The 23,218-nt window shown below is 42.0% G+C and overlaps 2 protein-coding genes across 2 annotated transcripts in view; one reads left to right on the forward strand and one right to left on the reverse strand.

Annotated features, from left to right (window-relative positions):
- Window positions 1-7,389, forward strand: part of LOC138672972 (myeloperoxidase-like) — a 33,340-nt gene extending 25,951 nt beyond the window's left edge. Inside the window, exons 13-14 of the mRNA XM_069761454.1 lie at window positions 3,301-3,512; window positions 6,396-7,389. Coding sequence (XP_069617555.1) covers window positions 3,301-3,512; window positions 6,396-6,418 — 235 coding nt within the window. The 3' untranslated portion in view covers window positions 6,419-7,389. The remainder of the gene's footprint in view (window positions 1-3,300; window positions 3,513-6,395) is intronic.
- An 11,200-nt stretch (window positions 7,390-18,589) lies between these two features.
- Window positions 18,590-23,218, reverse strand: part of GDPD1 (glycerophosphodiester phosphodiesterase domain containing 1) — a 117,350-nt gene continuing 112,721 nt past the window's right edge. Inside the window, exon 10 of the mRNA XM_069761455.1 lies at window positions 18,590-23,217. Coding sequence (XP_069617556.1) covers window positions 23,095-23,217 — 123 coding nt within the window. The 3' untranslated portion in view covers window positions 18,590-23,094. The remainder of the gene's footprint in view (window position 23,218) is intronic.

A 23,218-nucleotide genomic window follows, 5' to 3' on the forward strand; every position in this document is an offset into this window, starting at 1 on the left:
ATGTGACCTCAGATGAACAACATGACATGAACAATTACATCTTGTTATTGCTTATCTAACTATAACTTAAGTACACCCTTGCTTTTTCCATAACAATCAAGGAGGCACATCCCCTGCTCTCTCTCTCCACGATGACATTTGGACACACTCATTAGATTCTTCAATACAAAAGATTTATTTGACATTGTTGCTAATGTACATGACCATTTCCTGTAACAGGAAGTTAGAGTCTAGAAGGCCCCCAGTGGCTAGTGTGAAAATTGCAAGATTTCTAATTCTTATTTTTAATAAAGATTGTAATATGGGTTAAAAAAAACATAAATGAATTTAATAAATATATAATAAACACAAAACGCTGAAATAAACAATAGGTCATTCTGAGGACACATTCCACTTATGCAATGTTGTAATGAAAAGTGGGCTAGAATTCCTCCAGAACAATGTGAGAGACTAATAAAGAAACGATTACTGGTGATTATTGCTGATAAATTTTTTTCTACAAGTTATTGATTCATAGGGTGTACTTAATTTCTCACACACCACATTACATGATGTCGACATGTGGTGTTGTTCATCTGAAGTTCTTCTTACCTACAGTTAGGTCCATATATATTTGGACAGAGACAACATTTTTCTAATTTTGGTCATAGACATTACCACAATGAACTTTAAACAAAACAATTCAGATACAGTTGAAGTTCAGACTTTCAGCTTTCATTTGAGGGTATCCACATTAAAATTGGATGAAGGGTTAAGGAGTTTCAGCTCCCTAACTTGCTCCACCCTGATTTTAAAGGGACCAAAAGTAATTGGACAGATTCAATAATTTTAAATAAAATGTTCATTTCTAGTACTTGGTTGAAAACCCCTTGTTGGCAATGACTGCCTGAAGTCTTGAACTCATGGACATCACCAGACGCTGTGTATCCTCCTTTTTGATGCTCTGCCAGGCCTTCACTGCGGTGGTTTTCAGTTGCTGTTTGTTTGTGGGCCTTTCTGTCTGAAGTTTAGTCTTTAACAAGTGAAATGCATGCTCAATTGGGTTGAGATCAGGTGACTGACTTGGCCATTCAAGAATATTCCACTTCTTTGCTTTAATAAACTCCTGGATTGCTTTGGCTTTATGTTTTGGGTCATTGTCCATCTGTAGTATGAAACGACGACCAATCAGTTTGGCTGTATTTGGCTGGATCTGAGCACACAGTATGTCTCTGAATACCTCAGAATTCATTCGGCTGCTTCTGTCCTGTGTCACATCATCAATAAACACTAGTGACCCAGTGCCACTGGCAGCCATGCATGCCCAAGCCATCACACTGCCTCCGCCGTGTTTTACAGATGATGTGGTATGCTTTGGATCATGAGCTGTACCACGCCTTCACCATACTTTTCTCTTTCCGTCATTCTGGTAGAGGTTGATCTTGGTTTCATCTGTCCAAAGAATGTTCTTCCAGAACTGTGCTGGCTTTTTTAGATGTTTTTTAGCAAAGTCCAGTCTAGCCTTTTTATTCTTGATGCTTATGAGTGGCTTGCACCGTGCAGTGAACCCTCTGTATTTACTTTCATGCAGTCTTCTCTTTATGGTAGATTTAGATATTGATACGCCGACCTCCTGGAGAGTGTTGTTCACTTGGTTGGCTGTTGTGAAGGGGTTTCTCTTCACCGTGGAGATTATTCTGTGATCATCCACCACTGTTGTCTTCCGTGGGCGCCCAGGTCTTTTTGCATCATCAGTTCACCAGTGCTTTTTTTTCTTTCTCAGGATATACCAAACTGTAGATTTTGCCACTCCTAATATTGTAGCAATTTCTTGGATGGGTTTCTTCTGTTTTTGCAGCTTAAGGATGGCTTGTTTCACCTGCATGGAGAGCTCTTTTGACCAGATGTTTACTTAACAGCAAAACTTTCCAAATGCAAGCACCATACCTCAAATCAACTCCAGGCCTTTCATATGCTTAATTGAGAATGACATAATGAAGGGATTGCCCACACCTGTCCATGAAATAGCCTTGGAGTCAATTGTCCAATTACTTTTGGTCCCTTTAAAAACAGGGTGGTACATGTTAAGGAGCTGAAACTCCTAAAACCTTCATCCAATTTTAATGTGGATACCCTCAAATGAAAGCTGAAAATCTGATCTTCAACTGCATCTGAATTGTTTTGTTTAAAATTCATTGTGGTAATGTCTATAACCAAAATTAGAAAAATGTTGTCTCTGTCCAAATATATATGGACCTAACTGTAATTTCATGGCCTTCTAAGAAAAAGATTTTTTTTCTTATGTACCAAAACTTAAAAGTCATGGACTTCAATAAAAGTGTATTTAATTTTTCTCATGAATTTCCACATGTGGACATCAGAATTATAGGGGTTGCAGAGGTAACAGTTACATACTGTACATGTTTTAATTTCTATGAAGACCCAAAAGCCCTAATGCCACAATAAATGCTGTCATCAATATTGACCCTTTAATGAACACTGCCACATGAATTAAGATGAGAAGCCAAACCAGACACTCCATTTTTCAGGCACGTGTTTTGAGGTGTTTGCCCCTCTTCAGGGCAAAACACGATGTCTGATTTGTCTAGGTTAGAGGTCTGTGACAGTTCTAAGGAGTAATGTTTCTCTTTTTGGAGAGTACCAAGCTGGTATAAGAAGTTATAGGCCATGCAATGCACCTTTGGGAATTTAGATATGCCAATAACCTCTTCAGAAAGGAAAAAGACTTGAATCCTGCCGCCACCCATTGGATGTATCAATCCTAAAAGTCAATATCAACCCTTTAGCAAGTCTCACTACATGACTTAGGATACAAAGCCAAACCAGACAATTTTTTGCAGATGTGTTCCAGCGTCTTTGCCCCTCATCAGTGCAAAGTGGGAGGTCTGATTTGGCTAGATGGAAGGCTTCTGACAGGGGAGAGCAGACAAAATTGCTTTCTACTGCAAGTGTTCCAAAGCTGAAATATCAATATTCCTTTCTTGTCAACTTTAAGGGATGCACAATGGAAAATTGGTCTCATCACCACACCACTTCCACGTCACGCTGCTTTCCATGAAGTGTCAGTGGTGCCCAGGGGATTTGCCAGCTCTTACAAGAATCTGGGAGCCACACAGACGTTCCAAGAGAGTTGGGAGTTATAATAAAAAGTGCCAATAGTGCATATACCGTAGTAACCAGATCACTACTTTTATGCATTATCGTAGGTGTAGAAAGCCTGAGAACATCACATATGATTCTCCAAAGCAAATGCCAAAATCAATTGCTAATCATTAACAAACATTTCACTTGTTTTTTCAGATTTTACTATGAAAGACCTACCGAGTTTACAATTGCTCAGAAGAGAGCTATCGATAGAGCGACAATGTCTCGCATGATCTGTGACAACACCGCTATCTCCCAAGTTCCTCGGAATGTGTTTTTAGCAAATACCTTTCCAGGAAATTTTGTAAGTTGCTCACAGATTCCCATTTTGGATCTGAGTCCTTGGAGAAGAAGGAAGAGCGGATCAGGTACGAGCTTCATTATATAAATGCCAATAACTAGTCAATCACACAGACCTTTTAGTTACACTTTTGTCCTCCTTCACCTGCCAATGCTTTCTATGCTGCCTATATGCCACTGAAACGTGCAATACTTAGAGGGGATGTCCACTTTAAAAATATATTTTATTTGATTTGTTTAAAATATAAGTTAGTAATCTACTTATATGAGGAAAAATGCCTGACATGAAAATACATCCGACAGTCCAAATTTTTAGAGCTAAACTTCCAGCTCTGTGTAAAGGGGGCCAATTAATTTCAATAATTACCGTAAATGGAATTTGTCAAAATGATTTATTTCTCAAAAACTGTTTATACGCTCATATTGCTCCCTGAACCATAATGTCATCCACACCTTTACTTGTGCAATCTGTTGCTCTGTTGAAGTCATAGTTTCAATTTATATGCAAGCTATTAGTATTATATGCAAATGAGGCTTAAGTGCTCTTGGAGCAGCAAAGCACTTTCCAAACATCTGACTCCCTTTGCACTATTTCCCACCCAGCCACACTTTCCTCTGCTTTAGGGCGGAGTCACACTACAGCGAGATACGGCCGAGTCTCGCAGGTTAAAAACAAGCTCTGGCACCGGCACTCCGGAGCGGAGCGTGCAGCTCCATTATTGCTGTGCGGCTGCACGATCCGCTCCGGAGTGCCGGTGCTAGAGCTTGGTTTTAACCTGCGAGACTCGGCCGTATCTCGCTGTGTGTGATTCCGGCCTTAGAGAAAGCTCACTTGCTTGTCTACACAACCTGCGAGCTGTTAGTGAAGCAGAGAAAGGGGGGAATCTGGCCATGGATGAAGAAACATGGGAAAAGCTCTGATCACGAAGAAAGCTCTTTGGTCTTATTTATAAAAACTGCAATTTTTTTTCAGTGGGGGACCCTCAGATTGCATAAGTAACGGCGTGTATTATATCTTTTGGAGAACAATATGACAATATAAACAGTTTGGGTGGAAGTGGGATCATTCTGACAGATTTGCTGTAAGCCAACCCTTTCCTCTGGCTATGCTGGCCTAGCTATTAAATAAGCCAATAAGCCAGTCAGTGAAGCCACTTTACACACAACACTGGTCATATGCTGATTCAGAAAATGCTCTTCTGTGTTGAGCACTAGTGATGAGTGAATGTGCTCGGGGAAAGTGTTATCCGAGCATGCTCGGGTGTTTTCCGAGTGTCTTTGGCGTGCTTGAAAAATATTGAGTTCTCGAGGCTGTTAGATAGCCGCAACACATGCAGGGATTGCTTAACAAGCATGTGTTGCGGCTGTTGAATAGCCGTTAGCACCTGAGCACGCCAAAGACACTCAGTTAACACCCAAGGATTCTTGGATAACACCTTATCTGAGCACGCTCACTGATCACTATTGAGCACAAGCCATAAGTAGAGTTGCCTGGAAGAAGAACTAGTACTAATATCTTCATTTTGGGGCACCTATCCCAATAGAAATATATTAGTAAGCAGCATTGTATTATGTTTTTGCTCCGAAAGATGGGTTAGGCCTTATTTTCAGGGAATGTCTTATTTTTTTTCCATGATCAACAATCAAAATGTACTCTAGAACACATTTATATACACACTGCACATATGGTATACACCAGCCTCTCTACTCTTTGGTTCCTCTAGACTCCCACAGTAAAAGGACCTATGGTGACATCATGGTCACAATGTAATAGTAAAATTCACCACTCAGTAGGATGCAAAACAATGGATGTGAAATGTATTTACAATGTAACCAGTCCGGAGAAACAGCTATTGACGTTTCGTTCCGATATTGACCTTCATCAGATATTTGCTGTGGTGACGTATTAAGATATGTCAGTTGTGGAACTCACAGTATGCTGGTTGAGATTCAATGGACTGTGTCAGCAGGAGAAATATTGTGGCTATGTCACTATCTGGATAGGCCCTGAGGATAGGCGCTCAGTGCCTATCCAAATAGTGACATAGCCACAATACTCCAGGGCTGATTTCCTGTATGTTTCCTGCTGACCCAGCCCATTGAATATCAACCAGCATACTGTGAGTTCCACAACTTGCATATCTATTGCCACGCATGCTATGAAGTGCTGAGTTTTACTACGGTATTAATATCATTCACGGATTGGAACCCTACTCGGGCACTTCGCCATTCCTTACTGAAGTGCTGTATATCATGGTCACATGACTATCATGTCACCAAAAGTCCTAAAGTGTTTTTTTTTTTTATAGAAATGCTGGGGGTCCCTAAGAATGTGGGGGCCCTGGGCAGTTGTCCAGTTTTTCCCCTCCGAACGCCGACCCTGACTGTAACTAGGGCTTATTTTTGGAATAAGGCTTATATTTCAAGCAGACTCCAAAAATCCTGTAAAATCATGCTAGTACTTATTTCAGGGTCGTTCTTATTTTCGGGTAAACACGGTATTTACACATGAAACCCATCTGAGCATAGCTATGAACTGGAAACCCTAAATGACCCTAAGTTACAATGAGGTCTCTCAAGTGTCATGGCTTCTTTCCTTCTGTCCTTGACACATGCAATTGATCTACCACCATCCTGACAGATTCCAGACTTCTGATGTCTCCATCAGTATTACGCTTTTCTTCATTACCGTGGTCCGCTCATCACAGCCCAATGTTACTATACAATAATACCTGAAATGTATACGAACATATTAATGCAGAATCTTTTCAAACCAACTGTCTGCTCATTTACCTGTAAGGTGGTGGTGATCTGGTTCACACCTGCAGACATCTTCTAGATGATAATCTATTTCCCTGGGGGTTAGGATATATAACTTTTCATGGCACTTAGGACCTTTATATGTAGAAAATGTAAGTTTATAATTTTCTCTTTATCATTTTGTTTCCCAGAAGTTGAAGATCCTGAAGAATAAAGCAGTGACAGCTGTGTACTATGCCATGTTTTATATAGAGCTAAGCGTCTGCCTGACAAAGGATGCAGAATGCCAATCACTGTAATATGCTGTGTGAGCCGATAGTGAGGCTGGAGCCGGCATCAGCGAGGGATGCCACAGTGTAATATACTGCCTGTGCGATGTTACAATATACTGCCTGCGCCATGGTGTAATATGCTGCCTGTGCCATGGAGTAATATACTGTCTGTGCCACGGTGTAATATACTGCCTGTGCCACGGTGTAATATACTGCTTGTGCCACGGTGAAATATACTGCCTGTGCCACGGTGTAATATACTGCTTGTGCCACGGTGAAATATACTGCCTGTGCCACGGTGAAATATACTGCCTGTGCCACGGTGAAATATACTGTCTGTGCCACGGTGTAATATACTGCCTGTGCCACGGTGTAATTTACAGCCTGTGCCATGGAGTAATATACTGCCTGTGCCGCGGTGTAATATACTGCTTGTGCCACGGTGAAATATACTGCCTGTGCCACGGTGTAATATACTGCCTGTGCCACGGTGTAATATACTGCCCGTGCCACGGTGTAATATACTGCCAAGGCCAGGTTGTAAGATACTGCCTGTGCCATGGAGTAATATACTACCTGTGTCGCGGTTAATATACTGCCTGTGCCACTGTGAAATATAATGCCCGTGCCACGGTGTAATATACTGCCTGTGCCACGGTGTAATATACTGTCTGCGCCGCGGTGTAATATATTGCCTGTGCTGCCGTGTAATATACTGCCTGTGCCACGGTGTAATATGCTGCCTGTGCCATAGAGTAATATACTGCCTGCGCCACGGTGTAATATACTGCCTGTGCCACGGTGTAATATACTGCCTGTGCCATAGAGTAATATACTGCCTGCGCCACGGTGTAATATACTGCCTGCGCCACGGTGTAATATACTGCCTGTGCCACGGTGTAATATACTGCCCGTGCCAAGGTGTAATATACTGCCAAGGCCAGGTTGTAAGATACTGCCTGTGTCATGGAGTAATATACTGCCTGTGCCGCGGTGTAATATACTGCCTGTGCCGCGGTGTAATATACTGCCTGTGCCGCGGTGTAATATACTGCCTGTGCCGCGGTGTAATATACTGCCTGTGCCGCGGTGTAATATACTGCCTGTGCCGCGGTGTAATATACTGCCTGTGCCGCGGTGTAATATACTGCCTGTGCCGCGGTGTAATATACTGCCTGTGCCGCGGTGTAATATACTGCCTGTGCCGCGGTGTAATATACTGCCTGTGCCGCGGTGTAATATACTGCCTGTGCCACGGTGTAATATACTGCCTGTGCCACGGTGTAATATACTGCCTGTGCCGCGGTGTAATATACTGCCTGTGCCGCGGTGTAATATACTGCCTGTGTCACGGTGTAATATACTGCCTGTGCCACGGTGTAATATACTGCCTGTGCCACGGTGTAATATACTGCCTGTGCCGCGGTGTAATATACTGCCTGTGCCACGGTGTAATATACTGCCTGTGCCACGGTGTAATATACTGCCTGTGCGCAGATAGCAGCACCCGTGAGGACTATAACAAACGACATTGCTTCTAATTACTGTCACAGGTGTAATCACACTAATATTGTAATCCTTTAATAAAAATCAATATTAAAGAAAAAAATGATTTCCTTTTTTATAGTAATTTTGAAAATTGTATTAACTACATTTGTATCTACATGGAAAAGTACAAAATGACAGATCCTTGGACAGAAAATAATTTGACAAAATATTTTTACACGGATATAATGATCATAATTGCTAAAGAAAAGATCATTAACGACACTCAGGCACTTATCTGACTATCAGGGACACATTTATTTGCCTTTCACATTGTTTCCATCATGAAACACATTCTTTATAAATGAGCATCTCACATTATCATCCCCACTATAACATAACGGTTTATCCACTTTGGACAATCTTTACTTGTTACAATGAGCTGATCACAAAGTGTCCTCCTGCTGGGACCCCTGTTCTGTGTAGGACCTGCCAGTAAGTGTTTATTCTCCCTGCAGTGCCTCCACAGGGAAATGTAAGTATTACATAGTCCTTACAATGCACGACTTGACGGGTCCTCCACAGAAACAGATGAACTTTGTAACTAGTTCTTGTCAGAAGATGAGTATCTGGATCGGAGAAACCCCTCTGTTAACAAAGAAATACTTTGATATTGAACATGAAAGTGGGAATCTAAATTGGAGAACCCCTTAAAAGCTCTCTAAGTGATGAAACCATAACTCCACATTATATGAGTATTTATTAGCATTTTGTGTAAAAAAACAGGAAGATTACACAGTTAAATGGGTTGTCTCATCATTTAAGTTAAAGGGGTTGTCTCGTGGGTTCCTGCTTGGCGTGAGGCACTCCTGATTGATTGTTCAGACCACAATCATTGTTCTACCACTGGCCCAAACTGTGTCCTCTCCGAAGCAGATTTACCTCCGCAGCATCAGAGGAGATATGGCACTGAAGCAGCCTGAAACCAGCCATCTGGCCGCTTGCACAGTAGTATCCCTTTAATGCATTTTTATTTTAAATGTTACTTCTCCACAGGGCTGTGGAGTCGGAGTCGGAGTTAGTTTTGGTTGGAGTCAGAGTCGGTAGAAATGTACCGACTCCAATTCCAGCTTTTAAAAAAATGTATTAATATTTCATAATTGAACTTTCATATGAATTTGATAAATGTTACTTAAATATATATGTTCTATCAAACTATGAACAACAGTGATAAGCAGTTCTGCTGGAGATAGAGACATTTCTTAAGGTACCTTCACACTGACCAACTTCACAACGATATCGCTAGCGATCCGTGACGTTGCAGCGTCCTGGATAGCGACATCGTTGTGTTTGACACGCAGCAGCGATCTGGATCCTGCTGTGCCATCGTTGGTCGGAGCAGAAAGTCCAGAACTTTATTTTGTCGCTGGATCTCCCGCAGACATCGCTGAATCGGCGTGTGTGACGCCGATTCAGCGATGTCTTCACTGGTAACCATGGTAAACATCAGGTTACTAAGCGCAGGGCCGCGTTTAGTAACCCGATGTTTACCCTGGTTACCAGTGTAAATGTAAAAAAACCCAAACACTTCATACTTACATTCCGGTGTCTGTCGCGTCCCCCGGCGTTCTGCTTCCCTGCATTGTCAGCGCCGGCCAGCCGTAAAACAGATTACAGCGGTGACGTCACCGCTGTGCTTTACGGCCAGCCGGCGCTCACAGTCAGTGCAGGAAAGCACAACGACGGGGGACAGACACCGGAATGTAAGTATGTAGTGTTTTTTTTTACATTAGCACTGGTAACCAGGGTAAACATCGGGTTACTAAGCGCGGCCCTGTCGCTGGAGAGCTGTCTGTGTGACAGCTCTCCAGCGACCACACAGCGACGCTGCAGCGATCGGGATCGTTGTCTAGATCGCTGCAGCGTCGCTAAATGTGACGGTACCTTTACTTCTTGTGTGTCACTGTTCTCCACTGCCCTTATCTAATCTTATACTTGGTTAACCTCATGCTGCCCCAACCCCCCTGCTTACAATGTATGAAACTGAAAGTGAAAATGTGTTGCAAATTCTTAAGGTACCGTCACATTAAGCGACGCTGCAGCGATATAGGCAACAATGCCGATCGCTGCAGCGTCGCTGTTTCGTCGTTGTGTGGTCGCTGGAGAGCTGTCACACAGACAGCTCTTCAGCGACCAACGAAGCCAAAGTCCCCTGGTAACCAGGGTAAACATCGGGTTACTAAGCGCAGGGCCGCGCTTAGTAACCCTATGTTTACCCTGGTTACCATTGTAAATGTAAAAAAAACAAACACTACATACTTACATTCCGGTGTCTGTCGCGTCTCTCGCCGTCACCTTCCCTGCACTGTGTAAGCGCCGGCCGTAAAGCAGAGCCTGCCTGCCGGCGCTGACACGGTGCGGGAAGCTGACGGCGAGGGGACGCGACAGACACTGGAATGTAAGTATGTAGTGTTTTTTTTTTTTTTACATTTACAATGGTAACCAGGGTAAACATCGGGTTACTAAGCGCGGCCTTGTGCTTAGTAAACCGATGTTTACCCTGGTTACAAGTGAACACATCGCTGGATCGGCGTCACACATGCCGATTCAGCAATGTCAGCGGGTGATCCAGCGACGAAATAAAGTTCTGGCCTTCTAGCTCCGACCAGCGATGTCACAGCAGGATCCAGATCGCTGCTGCGTGTCAAACACAACGATATCGCTATCCAGGACCGCTATCGTTATCGTTCTAAAGTCGCTCAGTGTGAAGGTACCTTTAGTAGTAAAGCTCCTCCTCTAGAGTAGATGTTTGGTGTGCCTCTTCCAAGCATCTCACAGCTGCTACTCAGAAGAGGAAGACTGTAAGAAGTATTATCCTTTCAACAAACTTTGCATCAGTTAACTGTGAGCACCTGATGAATAACAGTATTACTGACCACTATATCAGTTGTACGACCTGGCAATAATTTTGTACAATTGTTTTTAGGAAAAACAATTGTCATTTGGATTGTGAATGCAGAATTAAAAACCTGAGAATGTCAAAGAAGCGTCACATTAAATCAGCTGTATTTGAACATTTCACCATCACTCAAGATACAAAACATTATGTCTGTCAGTGTATGACAAATGATCCAGACGAAAAAAAATGCTGTGAAGCCAAGATCAGTGCATATTCAGGCAAAGATAAAAATGCTCCTACCAGAGCTTCTAATCTAAAGAGACATTTACAGCGCTTTCATCCAGAAGTACTGAAAGCAGTGGATGAGAAAGACTGCATCCAAACCAATGAACCAGTGCCCAGCTCTTCCAGCCAAACAAAGGAGCAGAGAACTTTGCAGCCATCAGTTGCAAGATATTTTGTCAGTGACAAAGTTACTGTGACAATGACAGTAGATACATTTAAAAAACAGATCATAGAGCTTGTTGTAAAGGATAGTGTGCCTATTTCATTATTTTCACGACCAGCTTTTATGTGTCTGAATGGGGAAATGGCCCGCAAGCTTGGTGTTTCTCTGGAGAGAGAGAGTATTAGAAAATTAGTAATCGAAGAAGCTTTTAAACAAAAGGAAGAACTTAAAAAAACTCTCAAGGGACGCTTTCTGTTTATTAAAATGGATGCCTGCACACGTCACAGAGTGAACTATTTTGTCATCAATGTCCGATTTGTTTGTGACAAAAATGAAATAGTTACCAAGACAGTAAAAGACACCGAAGCTCATCACACCAGTGAGTTTCTCCAGGTCTTGGTGGAAAAGGTTCTGCAAGACTATGAACTTAAAAAAGAGCAAGTTCTTTCTGTCGTAACTGACAATGCTTCAAATATGGCAAGTACTATTAAGCTAATGAATGAGAGTAATGATGGTGACCAGCAGCTAGAAGAACATTCTGGGTCCACAGACACAGAAATGTTTGAATTAGAGGAACACAGTATTGTAACTGAGGAGCAAACTGAAGTTGCTTCAGATGAACAGCAACATGATAGTTTAGATGATCTTGTTGAAACTGTGTCAATACGTTCCTTCATTCATCACATGCGCTGTGTTGTGCATACACTACAGCTGGCTATAAGAGACAGTCTGCAAGAAGGACATGCTGCTGCACTGATTGGCAAGGTGAGAAAATTGGCTACTGTTGCCAGAACCCCTAAAGTTGACTCAATTTTGAAGAGACGTGCTGGAAAAGGGGCAATTATTGATCAAGCCACACGATGGGGCAGTACTTACTTAATGATTCAGCGCTTGGTTGACCTTTCTTGTAGACATGGCTAACCCTCAACTGACGCTAAATGAAAGTCAGTGGAATCAGGTGACTGAGCTGGAAAAATTGCTAGAGCACCCATTTACAGTGACTAAAAAATTACAAGCAGAGGACTTAACTCCAGGTATTTTCTTAAATGAGTGGAAGAACCTGATGTTTCGCCTGCCCCAAAGAGGAGGGTTAATTGCAAGTGGCATTGCTACATCAATGAAACGGAGAGAGGAGCTACTATTACAAAATAACATTCTTTTGGCAGCTGTTTATGTAGACCCAATGCATCGGATTCTTCTAGATGATCAACAGCTAACTAAAGGAAAAGAAGCTCTGAAATAGCAGTAAGAATGAAAGGGTTGCAGAACAGTCAGGAGGAACAAGAAGAATTTGGTCGTCCTGCCACATCTTCACCCTCATCAACTGATAAAGAATTTAATTTCGAAAAATATTTGGATCATAAGGACCGTGCAAAGCGTTCCCGCATAGAAGAGTCATCCCCAAAGAACACAGCCAGTACATTTCAGCAGAATTTTTCATGTGCAATAAAAGAAATTGAGAAATTTGACCGTTCATCAAAAATAACAGTGCAACAAGCGATTCCTCTGTATCCTGACATTGTCAGAGATGTTGCCCGAGTGGTTACTGCTTTGCCACCAACCCAAGTTAGTGTAGAGAGGTTGTTCTCTGCTCTCAAAATAATTAGATCAGATTTGAGGGCATCCATGAAGGAGGATCTGACAGAGGCAATACTTTTTCTGAGGACAAATTTATAGATTTCTTCTTATTAACTGCATAACAGTGTTTATTGCATATTTACTTACAAGAGTTTAGAAAAGTTTATAAGTTATTTGATATATTCTAATTGTATTCTAATAAATATAGTTTTTGCTCTAAGTGGTCTGATTACTTATATGATGGTGAGAAACTGAATAAGCACAATGTTAATATTTGACAACAGTAAATTTATTGTTACGAATTGGCCATTTATGAAGGAGCCGGAGTCGGAGCTGGAGCCGGATAAAATCCAGGAGTCGGAACTGTGGCTTACTGACTCCACAGCCCTGCTTCTCCAGTCCATTATAACAAGTCTATGTACAAAAGAATAAAATGAGCTACAACTGTGGACTGGTAGTCCTTAAAGGAGATCTCCAAGATCCTGTCCCAATATATAGTAGGCATAATAATATTAGCAAATACCACCAATTAGAAATTTAGTATAGTTCTTCAGGTTTGCTATGTTTCGTACCTCATGCAGGGCTCTGCAGTAGCTTAGGTATCCATGGTTATGACCACTAAGCAAGCTATCACTATATGAGTGGTCATAACCATGGATACCCAAGTACTGCAATGCCCTAAATGACGTAAGCAACAAAGCGAATCAGAAGAACTATACTACATTTCTAATTGGAGGTATTTGCTAATATTACCATTATTATTACACCTATACATATAGGAGATGGCAATACCCCGTAAAGTTGATAAAGCTGGGGCTACACAGTGATAGCAACTGTCATAGGCAAGTCGCTGTCCAACAAGTCATTTGGAAGTCACATGTAAATGCAACTTTTATAAGAATGAAGCTCAAGATAACATCAAGGAATGATCACAGGATAAAATAAAATTGCATTAAAGATACGTAAAAATTGAAGTTATCACACAGTTAAGGTAGGTTCAGACAAGCGTATAAAAAAAATTTTCATCCAGAAAAGTAGGACCAGTTTTTCTCACGTCATCCGTGTGCAATCTGTTTTTTTTTTACAGCAGCTATTAATCATTTACAGTTTCCTGTTACAGAATTGCAATGTGTCCGTAAAATGTGGATGTTATACTGTAAATCAGTATTTTACGCACCCAAAGACTTGAATGTGTGAGTCTCATCTGATTTACGGCATGCTGCGATTTTATTCACACACAAGATTCAGTAAGTGGAAAAAAATTGCTTATTTGCACTGCCCCATAGAACACCATTGGTTTGGGAGTGGTCGTTTTCTTTCCACGGACATCACTCACACCGAAACTAGTGGCATAAATGAGCCCTAAAAGTAAGCTTGGGTACAGTGGGCACCTGGGCAGATCTGACCTTAGTTAAGGTGCAGCCATGAGCTCCTCTGGACCAGCCTGTCCGGCTACATACTCATCGCTCCTCGCCACGGCCGCCTGAGAAGTGCATGTGACTTATTAACAATGAATCATAAGTGGTCACTGCTTCTAATCGGCAAGGAGAACCCTGGTATGTGAATACAACCTGCGGCAGAGGGGGCATCTGACCGATGATTATTGCTGCAAATTATGGTTACCGGGGATATAATAGGAATGTCACCTGCAGGAATCAATAGTGAACAGAATTAAGTTCATTGTCTTAGTTCGGCCCATCACATCAGCCCCAGATTGTCATTAGTTACCCACCTCTGTTCTACAGATGAATGAACATTTAGGCTGCTGTCACACTAGCAGTATTCAGTCAGTATTTTACATCAGTATTTGTAGCCAAAACCAGGAGTGGAACAAATAGAGGAAAAGTATAATAGAAACATGTCACCACTTCTGCATTTATCACCCACTCCTGGTTTTGGCTTACAAATACTGATGTAAAATACTGACCAGATACTGCTAGTGTGATGGCAGCCTTATTGTATGATTAATTCACTTAATTGCACACTAGATGGCAGCATTGCACTCTCAAGAACTGCTTAGATTAAAAAAGGGACTGATATGGAAATGATGTCCTGCAGACCACCTGCCCAGATCTCCATGCAGTCCGTTTAGGTATTAGCGGGTGTCTCAACAACTAGATTTCCCGTCATCAAGACTTTATATAAACTTTTGTTTATGTTAAAATGATTTAATCAAGAAGACAACAGAAGACGTCGTTTATGTATAAAAGATTTTATTTCAGGATTTTTTTTTCCCAATAACTGAATTCTATGTAAGAACAATTAGTATAGAGTGAAGACATTTCTGCAGGCCAGGTGATAACTTGCCGCTGTTTTTTTTTTTCTTCTTCATATTTCATGGCTTTTTTCAGATCAGCAAGAATCCCTTATTGCAATGCCCTAGATCTACATGATGTAGTATTCGTAGGCACAGATCCATGAGAGATGACACAGAATGTATAGGAATAATGGCATGCTAGCAGATGTACCATGCGATTGTGGACGGTATCCAGTAACATATCCAATTCTGGGGAGTAGTTGTGACCTCAGGTAATGGACTCATGCACGACATGGCATCTTATACATGCGGAAAAGAAAAATTCACCAGGATTGAAAAATAAATAACCTAGAGGTAGCCTCTATTCCTTGAATAGACGAGAATAATGCTGCAATCTCAAATATCTACTTTATACAAAAGTGAAGATTTCATCAGAACAAATTTTCTTATTTAAAGAGAACCTGTCATGTCACTAAAGGCTATTGACTGGCAAGTAAGGGGTTAATCATAGAAGCATGCATGTCAAATAAATAGGTCCCAGAATGTTGACTGACTGCTCGCTTTCCACAGATACACTACAGAGCGAGCTGTCAATCAAAGTGTCGTGGCGTGCTTACAGCTGCCGTCACTAAATACATAGCGATGACTGTAGCCGCTCCGTGAACGCTTCCATAACTGAACGTTGGCAGCTGCTTTTCATGTTTTCACATCCCTGTGGGCGTGATAACATAATCTACACCAGCCCCTGTGGGCGTGATAACATAATCTGCACCAGCTCCTGTGGGCGTGATAACATAATCTGCACCAGCCCCTGTGGGCGTGATAACATAATTTGCACCAGCCCCTGTGGGCGTGATAACATAATCTGCACCAGCCCCTGTGTGCGTGATAACAATCTGCATCAGCCCCTGTGGGCGTGATAACATAATTTGCACCAGCCCCTGTGGGCGTGATAACATAATCTGCACCAGCCCCTGTGTGCGTGATAACAATCTGCATCAGCCCCTGTGGGCCTGATAACATAATTTGCACCAGCCCCTGTGGGGGTGATAACAATCTGCACCAGCCCCTGTAGGCGTGATAACATAATCTGCCCAAGCCCCTATGGGCGTGATAACATAATTTGCACCAGCCCCTGTGGGCGTGATAACATAATTTGCACCAGCCCCTATGGGCGTGATAACAATCTGCACCAGCCCCTATGGGCGTGATAACATAATCTGCACCAGCCCCTGTGGGCGTGATAACATAATCTACACCAGCCCCTATGGGCGTGATAACAATTTGCACCAGCCCCTATGGGCGTGATAACATAATCTGCACCAGCCCCTATGGGCGTGATAACATAACTTTTAATTCACTATTTAAAAGGAATGAATTATTTAAAACCTTACAGAGGTCAGTGTGTATAAGGAGCAGATCAGGTATATCCCATCTTTTACTGATCATAATTATAATACTTACCTCCTTACTCCACTTCCTTGCCCTGTAATGTGGTTTATAGGGATTTCTTGGTGCAGCCGCTACCTTTTCCCTTCAAGTTAAGCAAACTCATGAAACTTCATTTGGCCTCTATCCCCTGATGAAGCCAGGTCTCTGGTGAAACATGTTGGGAAGGCTTTAGGGTCAGATGTGTATGGTTAACTTGAAGGGAATAAGTAGCAGCTGCACCAAGAAATCCTTACAAACCGGATTACAGGGCAAGGAATTGGAGTAAGGAGATAAGTACTATAATTTTGATCAGTAAGAGATGGGATATACCTGATCTGCTCCATATACACACTGACCTCTGTAAGGTTTTAAATAATTCATTCCTTTTAAATAGTGAATTAAAAGTAAATTTTTATGGTCCTTGGAGGTTTTTTTTGTTGCCTTAGGCAATTTGTAATTAATGTTTGTGCACCCTATGCTGACCTAGTGGGCAGCAATTTCTTGCGTTGATAACATAATTTGCACAAGCCCCTGTGGGCGTGATAACATTATTTGCATGAGTCGTCCTCATCACCAGCCCCCGCACATCTCACGCATGCGTGCCGCTCATTTCGGCAGCATCACTGCGTCTCTGACGCCGGGGGTGCACTTTTTTAAAGCATTTATTTTACTGAATTAAATTACACAGAGCTGGTTATGCAGGGAGTTTAAAGGGAACCTGTCACCTGAATTTGGCGGGTCCTTTTTTGGGTCATATGGGCGGTGCTTTCGGGTCTTTTTTCCCGCTGGCCGCACTCTAGTCGCGAAATTGACTTGCCGTTGATTCGCTTTCCTCCCTAGTTAACGCGTGCGCAAAGCAATCTTGCCTTACGCACGCGCAGTATGCTTTGCCCAACTGCGTGCAAAGCCGAAAACCATTATGTCCCGGAACACAGCAAAACACTTCCAGGACATAGTGCGCCAACGCATGCGCACTAATGGTTTTCTGCTTTGCCCACAGTTTCGCAAAGCATACTGCGCGTGCGTAAGGTAAGATTGCTTTGCGCACGCGTTAACTAGGGAGGAAAGCGAATCAACGGCAAGTCAATTTCGCGACCAGCGGGGAAAAAAAGGGGTTAATAAAAGACCCGAAAGCACCGCCCATATGACCCAAAAAAGGACCCGCCAAATTCAGGTGACAGGTTCCCTTTAATCATACATAGGTGATTGCTGCTGGGTTGGAGGGCATGGGGGACCTGTCTGGTTCCCTTTAATAGTATTTGGGAATATGAGAGGTTACCTTTAAGCTAGGTCCTATTGGTATTTTCAGATAATTTTCTATCCTTCCACAAAGCTTGAGTTATTGTCACTCTATTTACATTAGTCACAAAACGAATAGCATACTATACTACTGCTCACTGTTATCAGTTATTTGTTAACAATCATTAATTAATGCCAAAAGATTAAAGTCACACATTCCACAGATGCAGCTAAATAACCTTTCTATTAATCACAGCTTTAGTTTAAAGAGTACCTCCACTTAACGGGAAAAAGTCATATGATATGTTAGTTATTTCATGTGTCGGTCCGTTGTTCTATGGTGGCTGCTTTCCGGTTTTGTTTTTCCGTCTCTGTGCATGTTGATATGTCTGTGTGTGCACGCGCATGCTTATCTGCGTATGCCTGCATGTCTGTACGTGTTAGGCCTCTTTCTCGGATGTGAAAGAAATGGACCGATTATTACAGGGTGCTGGATCAGATCTTCATCAGTGTCTGGTCACTGTGTCAGATTTTACCATCAGTATATCATCACATTTTCACATTCGCTGCAAACATTTTTTTTACAGAGGTTTCTCTTAGCAAAGTGTCAGGGAAAAGCAGACAGCATTAGGATACTGTGGAATGCCATCCATGTTCTGCTCAAGTTTTTTCAAGGTCCCATAGACTTGAATTGGAGAGTTTGATCTGTCTTTGTTTTTGTGGATCCTCAGTCACAAAAAACATGGACATTGAAAGGAAACATCACACAATGAAAATATGAAGTGGAGGCAAACTTTAAATATCTTTGGGTGAACCAAGTTTTACATTTACAAATATACATTTAAATTACATTGTTATTTTCTACATATAAAAAATGCATATTTGATAAAAAGTAAACCGCTAATATAGAAAATTGTTGTTACAGCAGCACATATTTGCCTGTGTATCACAACAAAAGTTACTACTAAAGAATAATGTAGAGGCTCTTGCGTATGCCTTGTATATCAGTCTTGGTTGATGTACCATTCTGGGCTGTCTACCATCTTTATTCCTTCTGATAAGATTCCCTTAAGGCACCATGCAGAAGGTCTGAAGATTTGCGAGTTTTATCTGATAGCAGCAGTAATAGATCAGTAATTAGAACTGCTGTCCTGTAATTCAGTGTATCCTAACTCATACAGTTTTAGCCTGTCTTCTCTGACTCCTGCTTGTAATAAGTTTCCCCCTTTCCACTCCTATCCCCAAGGAGCAGGGTAGAAAGGCTGAAGCTACTGTACATTTCACAAACAAACAGTGATCATTCACACACTACATACATACACTGGGGAAAAGAAGTATTTGATACGCTGCCGATTTTGCAAGTTTTCCCACCAACAAAGAATGGTCTGTAATTTTTATCGTAGGTACATTTCAACTGTGAGAGACAATCTGAAAATAAAAAAAAAAACAGAAAGTCACATTGTATGATTTTTAAATAATTAAATTGTATTTTATTGCATGAAATAAGTATTTGATCACCTACCAACCAGCAAGAATTCTGGCTCTGATAGACCTGTTAGTTTTTCTTTAAGAAGTCTTCCTACTCTGCACTCATTACCTGTACTAATTGCACCTGTTTGAACTCATTACCTGGATGAAAGACAGGACACCATGGACACAACTGTAGACCTGCACAAGACTGGGATGGACTACAGGACAATAGACAGTCAGCTTGGTTAGAAGGCAACAACTGTTGGCATAATTATTAGAAAATGGAAGAAACACAAGATGACTGTCAATCATCCTCCGTCTGGGGTTCCATGCAAGATTTCGCCTCATGGGGTAAGGATGATCCTGAGAAAGGTCTGGAACCGGCCCAGAACTACACAGGAGGGCCTGGTCAATGACATGAAGAGAGCTGGGACCACAATCTCAAATATTACTGTTACTAAGACACTACGCTGTCATGGTTTAAAATCCTGCAGGACACACAAGGTCCACCTACTCACGCCAGCACTTGTCCAGGCCTGTTTCATGTTCACCAATGACCATCTAAATGATCCAGAGGAAGCATGGGAGAAGGTTTTGTGGTCAGATGAGACCTAAATAGAACTTTATGGTATCAACTCCATTCGTCGTGTTTGGAGGAAGAAGAAAGACGAGTACAACCCCAAGAACACCGTCCCAACTATTAAGCATGGTGGTGGAAACATCATACTTCAGAAGTGCTTTTCTGCAAAAGAGACAAGACGACTGCACCATATTGAGGGAAGGATTGATGGGGCCAATCCTTGCGAGATTTGGGCCAACAAACTCCTTCCCTAAGTTAGATCATTGAAGATAGGTCGTGGCTGGGTCTTCCAGCATGACAATGACCACAGCCAGGGCAACTAAGGAGTGGCTCCGTAAGAAGCATTTCAAGGTCCTGGAGTGGCCTAGCCAGTCTCAGACCTGAATCCAATAGAAAATCTTTGGGAGGGAGCCGAAACTCATTGCTGCCCAGTGACAGCCCCGAAATCTGAAAGATCTGGAGAAGATCGCTATGGAGGAATGGGCCAAAATCCCTAGTGCAACATGCGCAAACTTGGTTAAGAAACATCTGACCTCTCTAATTGCAAACAATGGTTTCTGTACCAAATATTAAGTTGCTACTCTATTGTATCAAATATTTATTTAATGCAATAAAAGCTAATTAATTATATATAAATCATACAATATGATTTTATGAATTTTATTTTTAAGATTCTGTGTACTTACGATAAAAATTACAGACTTCTACATTCTTTGTAGGTGGGAAAACTTGCAAAATCAGCAGTGTAATAAATACTTACTTTTCCCACCGTATAGTGTAAACAGACTTAGTCAGGGACTTTTATAATTCATCAGCTAATCATTGTATGGACTGTAATATAGAATATATTCAGCTGAATACAAGGTCATACATCGGAATCATGAGGGTTGAGCTAATAGGGTTAGGGTTGGATGTGAAAGTTGCCAGGAGGGATTTGATAGAAGATGATGTTATCCTGCAGTTCAGCTTGTGTCTACATAGGACAACATGTACAGTACTGGTGGTCAGGTTGGAGAAAGCATGACACAGTAGCATACAATCAAATGTTTAAATATATATAGATGCATCTGAGCTGTGTTGGAACAAATTACACAGCTAGAATATTGTTGGTGAGATAGCATTATATGAGTAATATAAAGAATACCGGAGTGCTACTTTATCTATGGATTTGTACATTCTGTCCTGGTACAGGTTCTATAGAATACATGCATGAGAGCCGTACAGAAGAGAATGGAAGGGTAAGTCAATGGCATCTTAGAAAAGTGTCTTAAGAGCACAAGACAAATTTGAATTAAAGTCATAGCAAACAACCAAATGTTAATTTTACTTTCTTAAAACCGATTCTAGTTCTGAGCTTAATTAATAACTATCACATCTTCTAAATGAAACCACACACATCATTCAATAAATATTACAAGGTTGGTTTTTTTCCTACTATGAAACTTGTCATAAAAAGTGACCATTACAATGATGTATAATCACCATGGACAGCTGTTTATCAATAAGTGATTCAATACTGCACCTAATAAACAAGACTCAAAACCTCCCGGATGTCAAAAAGGGATCCTCCAGGAGTAAAGCGGTTTATTGAAGGGAGCAGAAATACTGTGTGTCTATAGAGGAGAAATATGGAAACATACCTCGCCTGCAGACACATTCCATGTAAAAGGGTGTTATCCCATAATCAAAATTATCAATTGTCAACAGGAAAGATTTAAGTTGAAGCCCCACCGCTAATGACAACAAGTTGGAGCCCCACCGGTAATGACAACAAGTGGGAGCCCCACCGCTAATGACAACAAGTGGGAGCCCCACCAGTAATGACAAGTGGGAGCCCCACCGCTAATGACAACAAGTGGAAGCCCCACCGCTAATGACAACAAGTGGGAGCCCCACCGCTAATGACAAGTGGGAACCTCACGAGTAATGACAACAAGTGGGAGCCCCACCAGTAATGACAAAAAGTGGGAGCTCCACGGGTAATGACAAGTGGGAGCCCCACCGCTAATGACAACAAGTTGGAGCCCCACCGGTAATGACAACAAGTGGGAGCCCCACCGCTAATGACAACAAGTGGGAGCCCCACGGGTAATGACAACAAGTGGGAGCCCCACGGGTAATGACAACAAGTGGGAGCCCCATCGGTAATGACAACAAGTGGGAGCCCCACCAGTAACGACAACAAGTGGGAGCCCCACCGGTAACGACAACAAGTGGGAGCCCCACCAGTAGCGACAACAAGTGGGAGCCCCACCGATAATGACATTGGAGGTCACAAAGCCTTATTTAATGGAGTTTGTAGTCGAGAATGTACATTGCTGCATCTACAGAATAGCTGGAAACAGCCAAGGACAGTGCTTGGTGATCTCTTGCAGTCCCATAGACGATGAATGGAGTGGTGGTCGTGCATACGCATTATTGCTCCAGTAACACAAGAGACATGGAGGTTGCATATTTCAGCAGAATCATCAGCCCCCAGAGATAATGAGATAATTAACAGTTTTACTTGGGACATAAAGCAACGATTACCTTCAGCATCATCAACAACATGTAAGATACAGGAAGGAGCAGACACAAAATGCAGAGGTCACACAATACAACCCAGAGGAAGTCCACCCATCAACAAGCTCTAACAGGCAACACATCTGCTGTCTGCTCCACCGCCTCTCCAGCATTACTGTGCAGCCCTTGCTGATACTGCAATACCCTGTTCTCATGGTTGGCGGGTTTCAGAGGCCAGATCACCTAGGAATAACACTTATCGCCTACCCAGTGGACAGGTGATAAGTTTTGATTATGGATAAACCTCTTCAATAAATACAGGAGTGCCAATAACTGAGATCTTCTTTTAAGACATAATGGCTATATGTAAATCATTACAAAATGTGAACAAGGCCAGACCGACCCACGGCATTACAGGCCCAATATACTGCCATGATTCCGTCATCTGTGCACACTCTTCCCCTGCAGTAATAATATGAATCTGACCTAATTCTATGTGATAAGTTACCATTTCCATCAGTAAATACTGTATACATTCCATGTCAAACTGTCCATAGGAAATGATGTTGACTTTACAGCATAGTGGTTCTGTCCTGCTACAGCTATGTACAAATGTAAACTATACAGGATTCCCTTAAATACATATGTATAAGTATCTAAGTATTTACTAGACGGCCGTGCATGAGGTATGATGACTTATTGTACAGTAATGTCACTCAGGTGATCGGCTCAGTGAGAGTACTGCTCCAGAAATTCCATCAGTCGGGTGGGATAATCTGTCATTACCCCATTGGCGCCCAAATCAAAGGCTCTTTTATATTCTTCTTCATTGTTCAGAACCCAAATGTAAACC

The sequence above is a fragment of the Ranitomeya imitator genome, chromosome 3, assembly GCF_032444005.1.
Source record: "Ranitomeya imitator isolate aRanImi1 chromosome 3, aRanImi1.pri, whole genome shotgun sequence".
Classification (NCBI taxonomy): domain Eukaryota; kingdom Metazoa; phylum Chordata; class Amphibia; order Anura; family Dendrobatidae; genus Ranitomeya; species Ranitomeya imitator.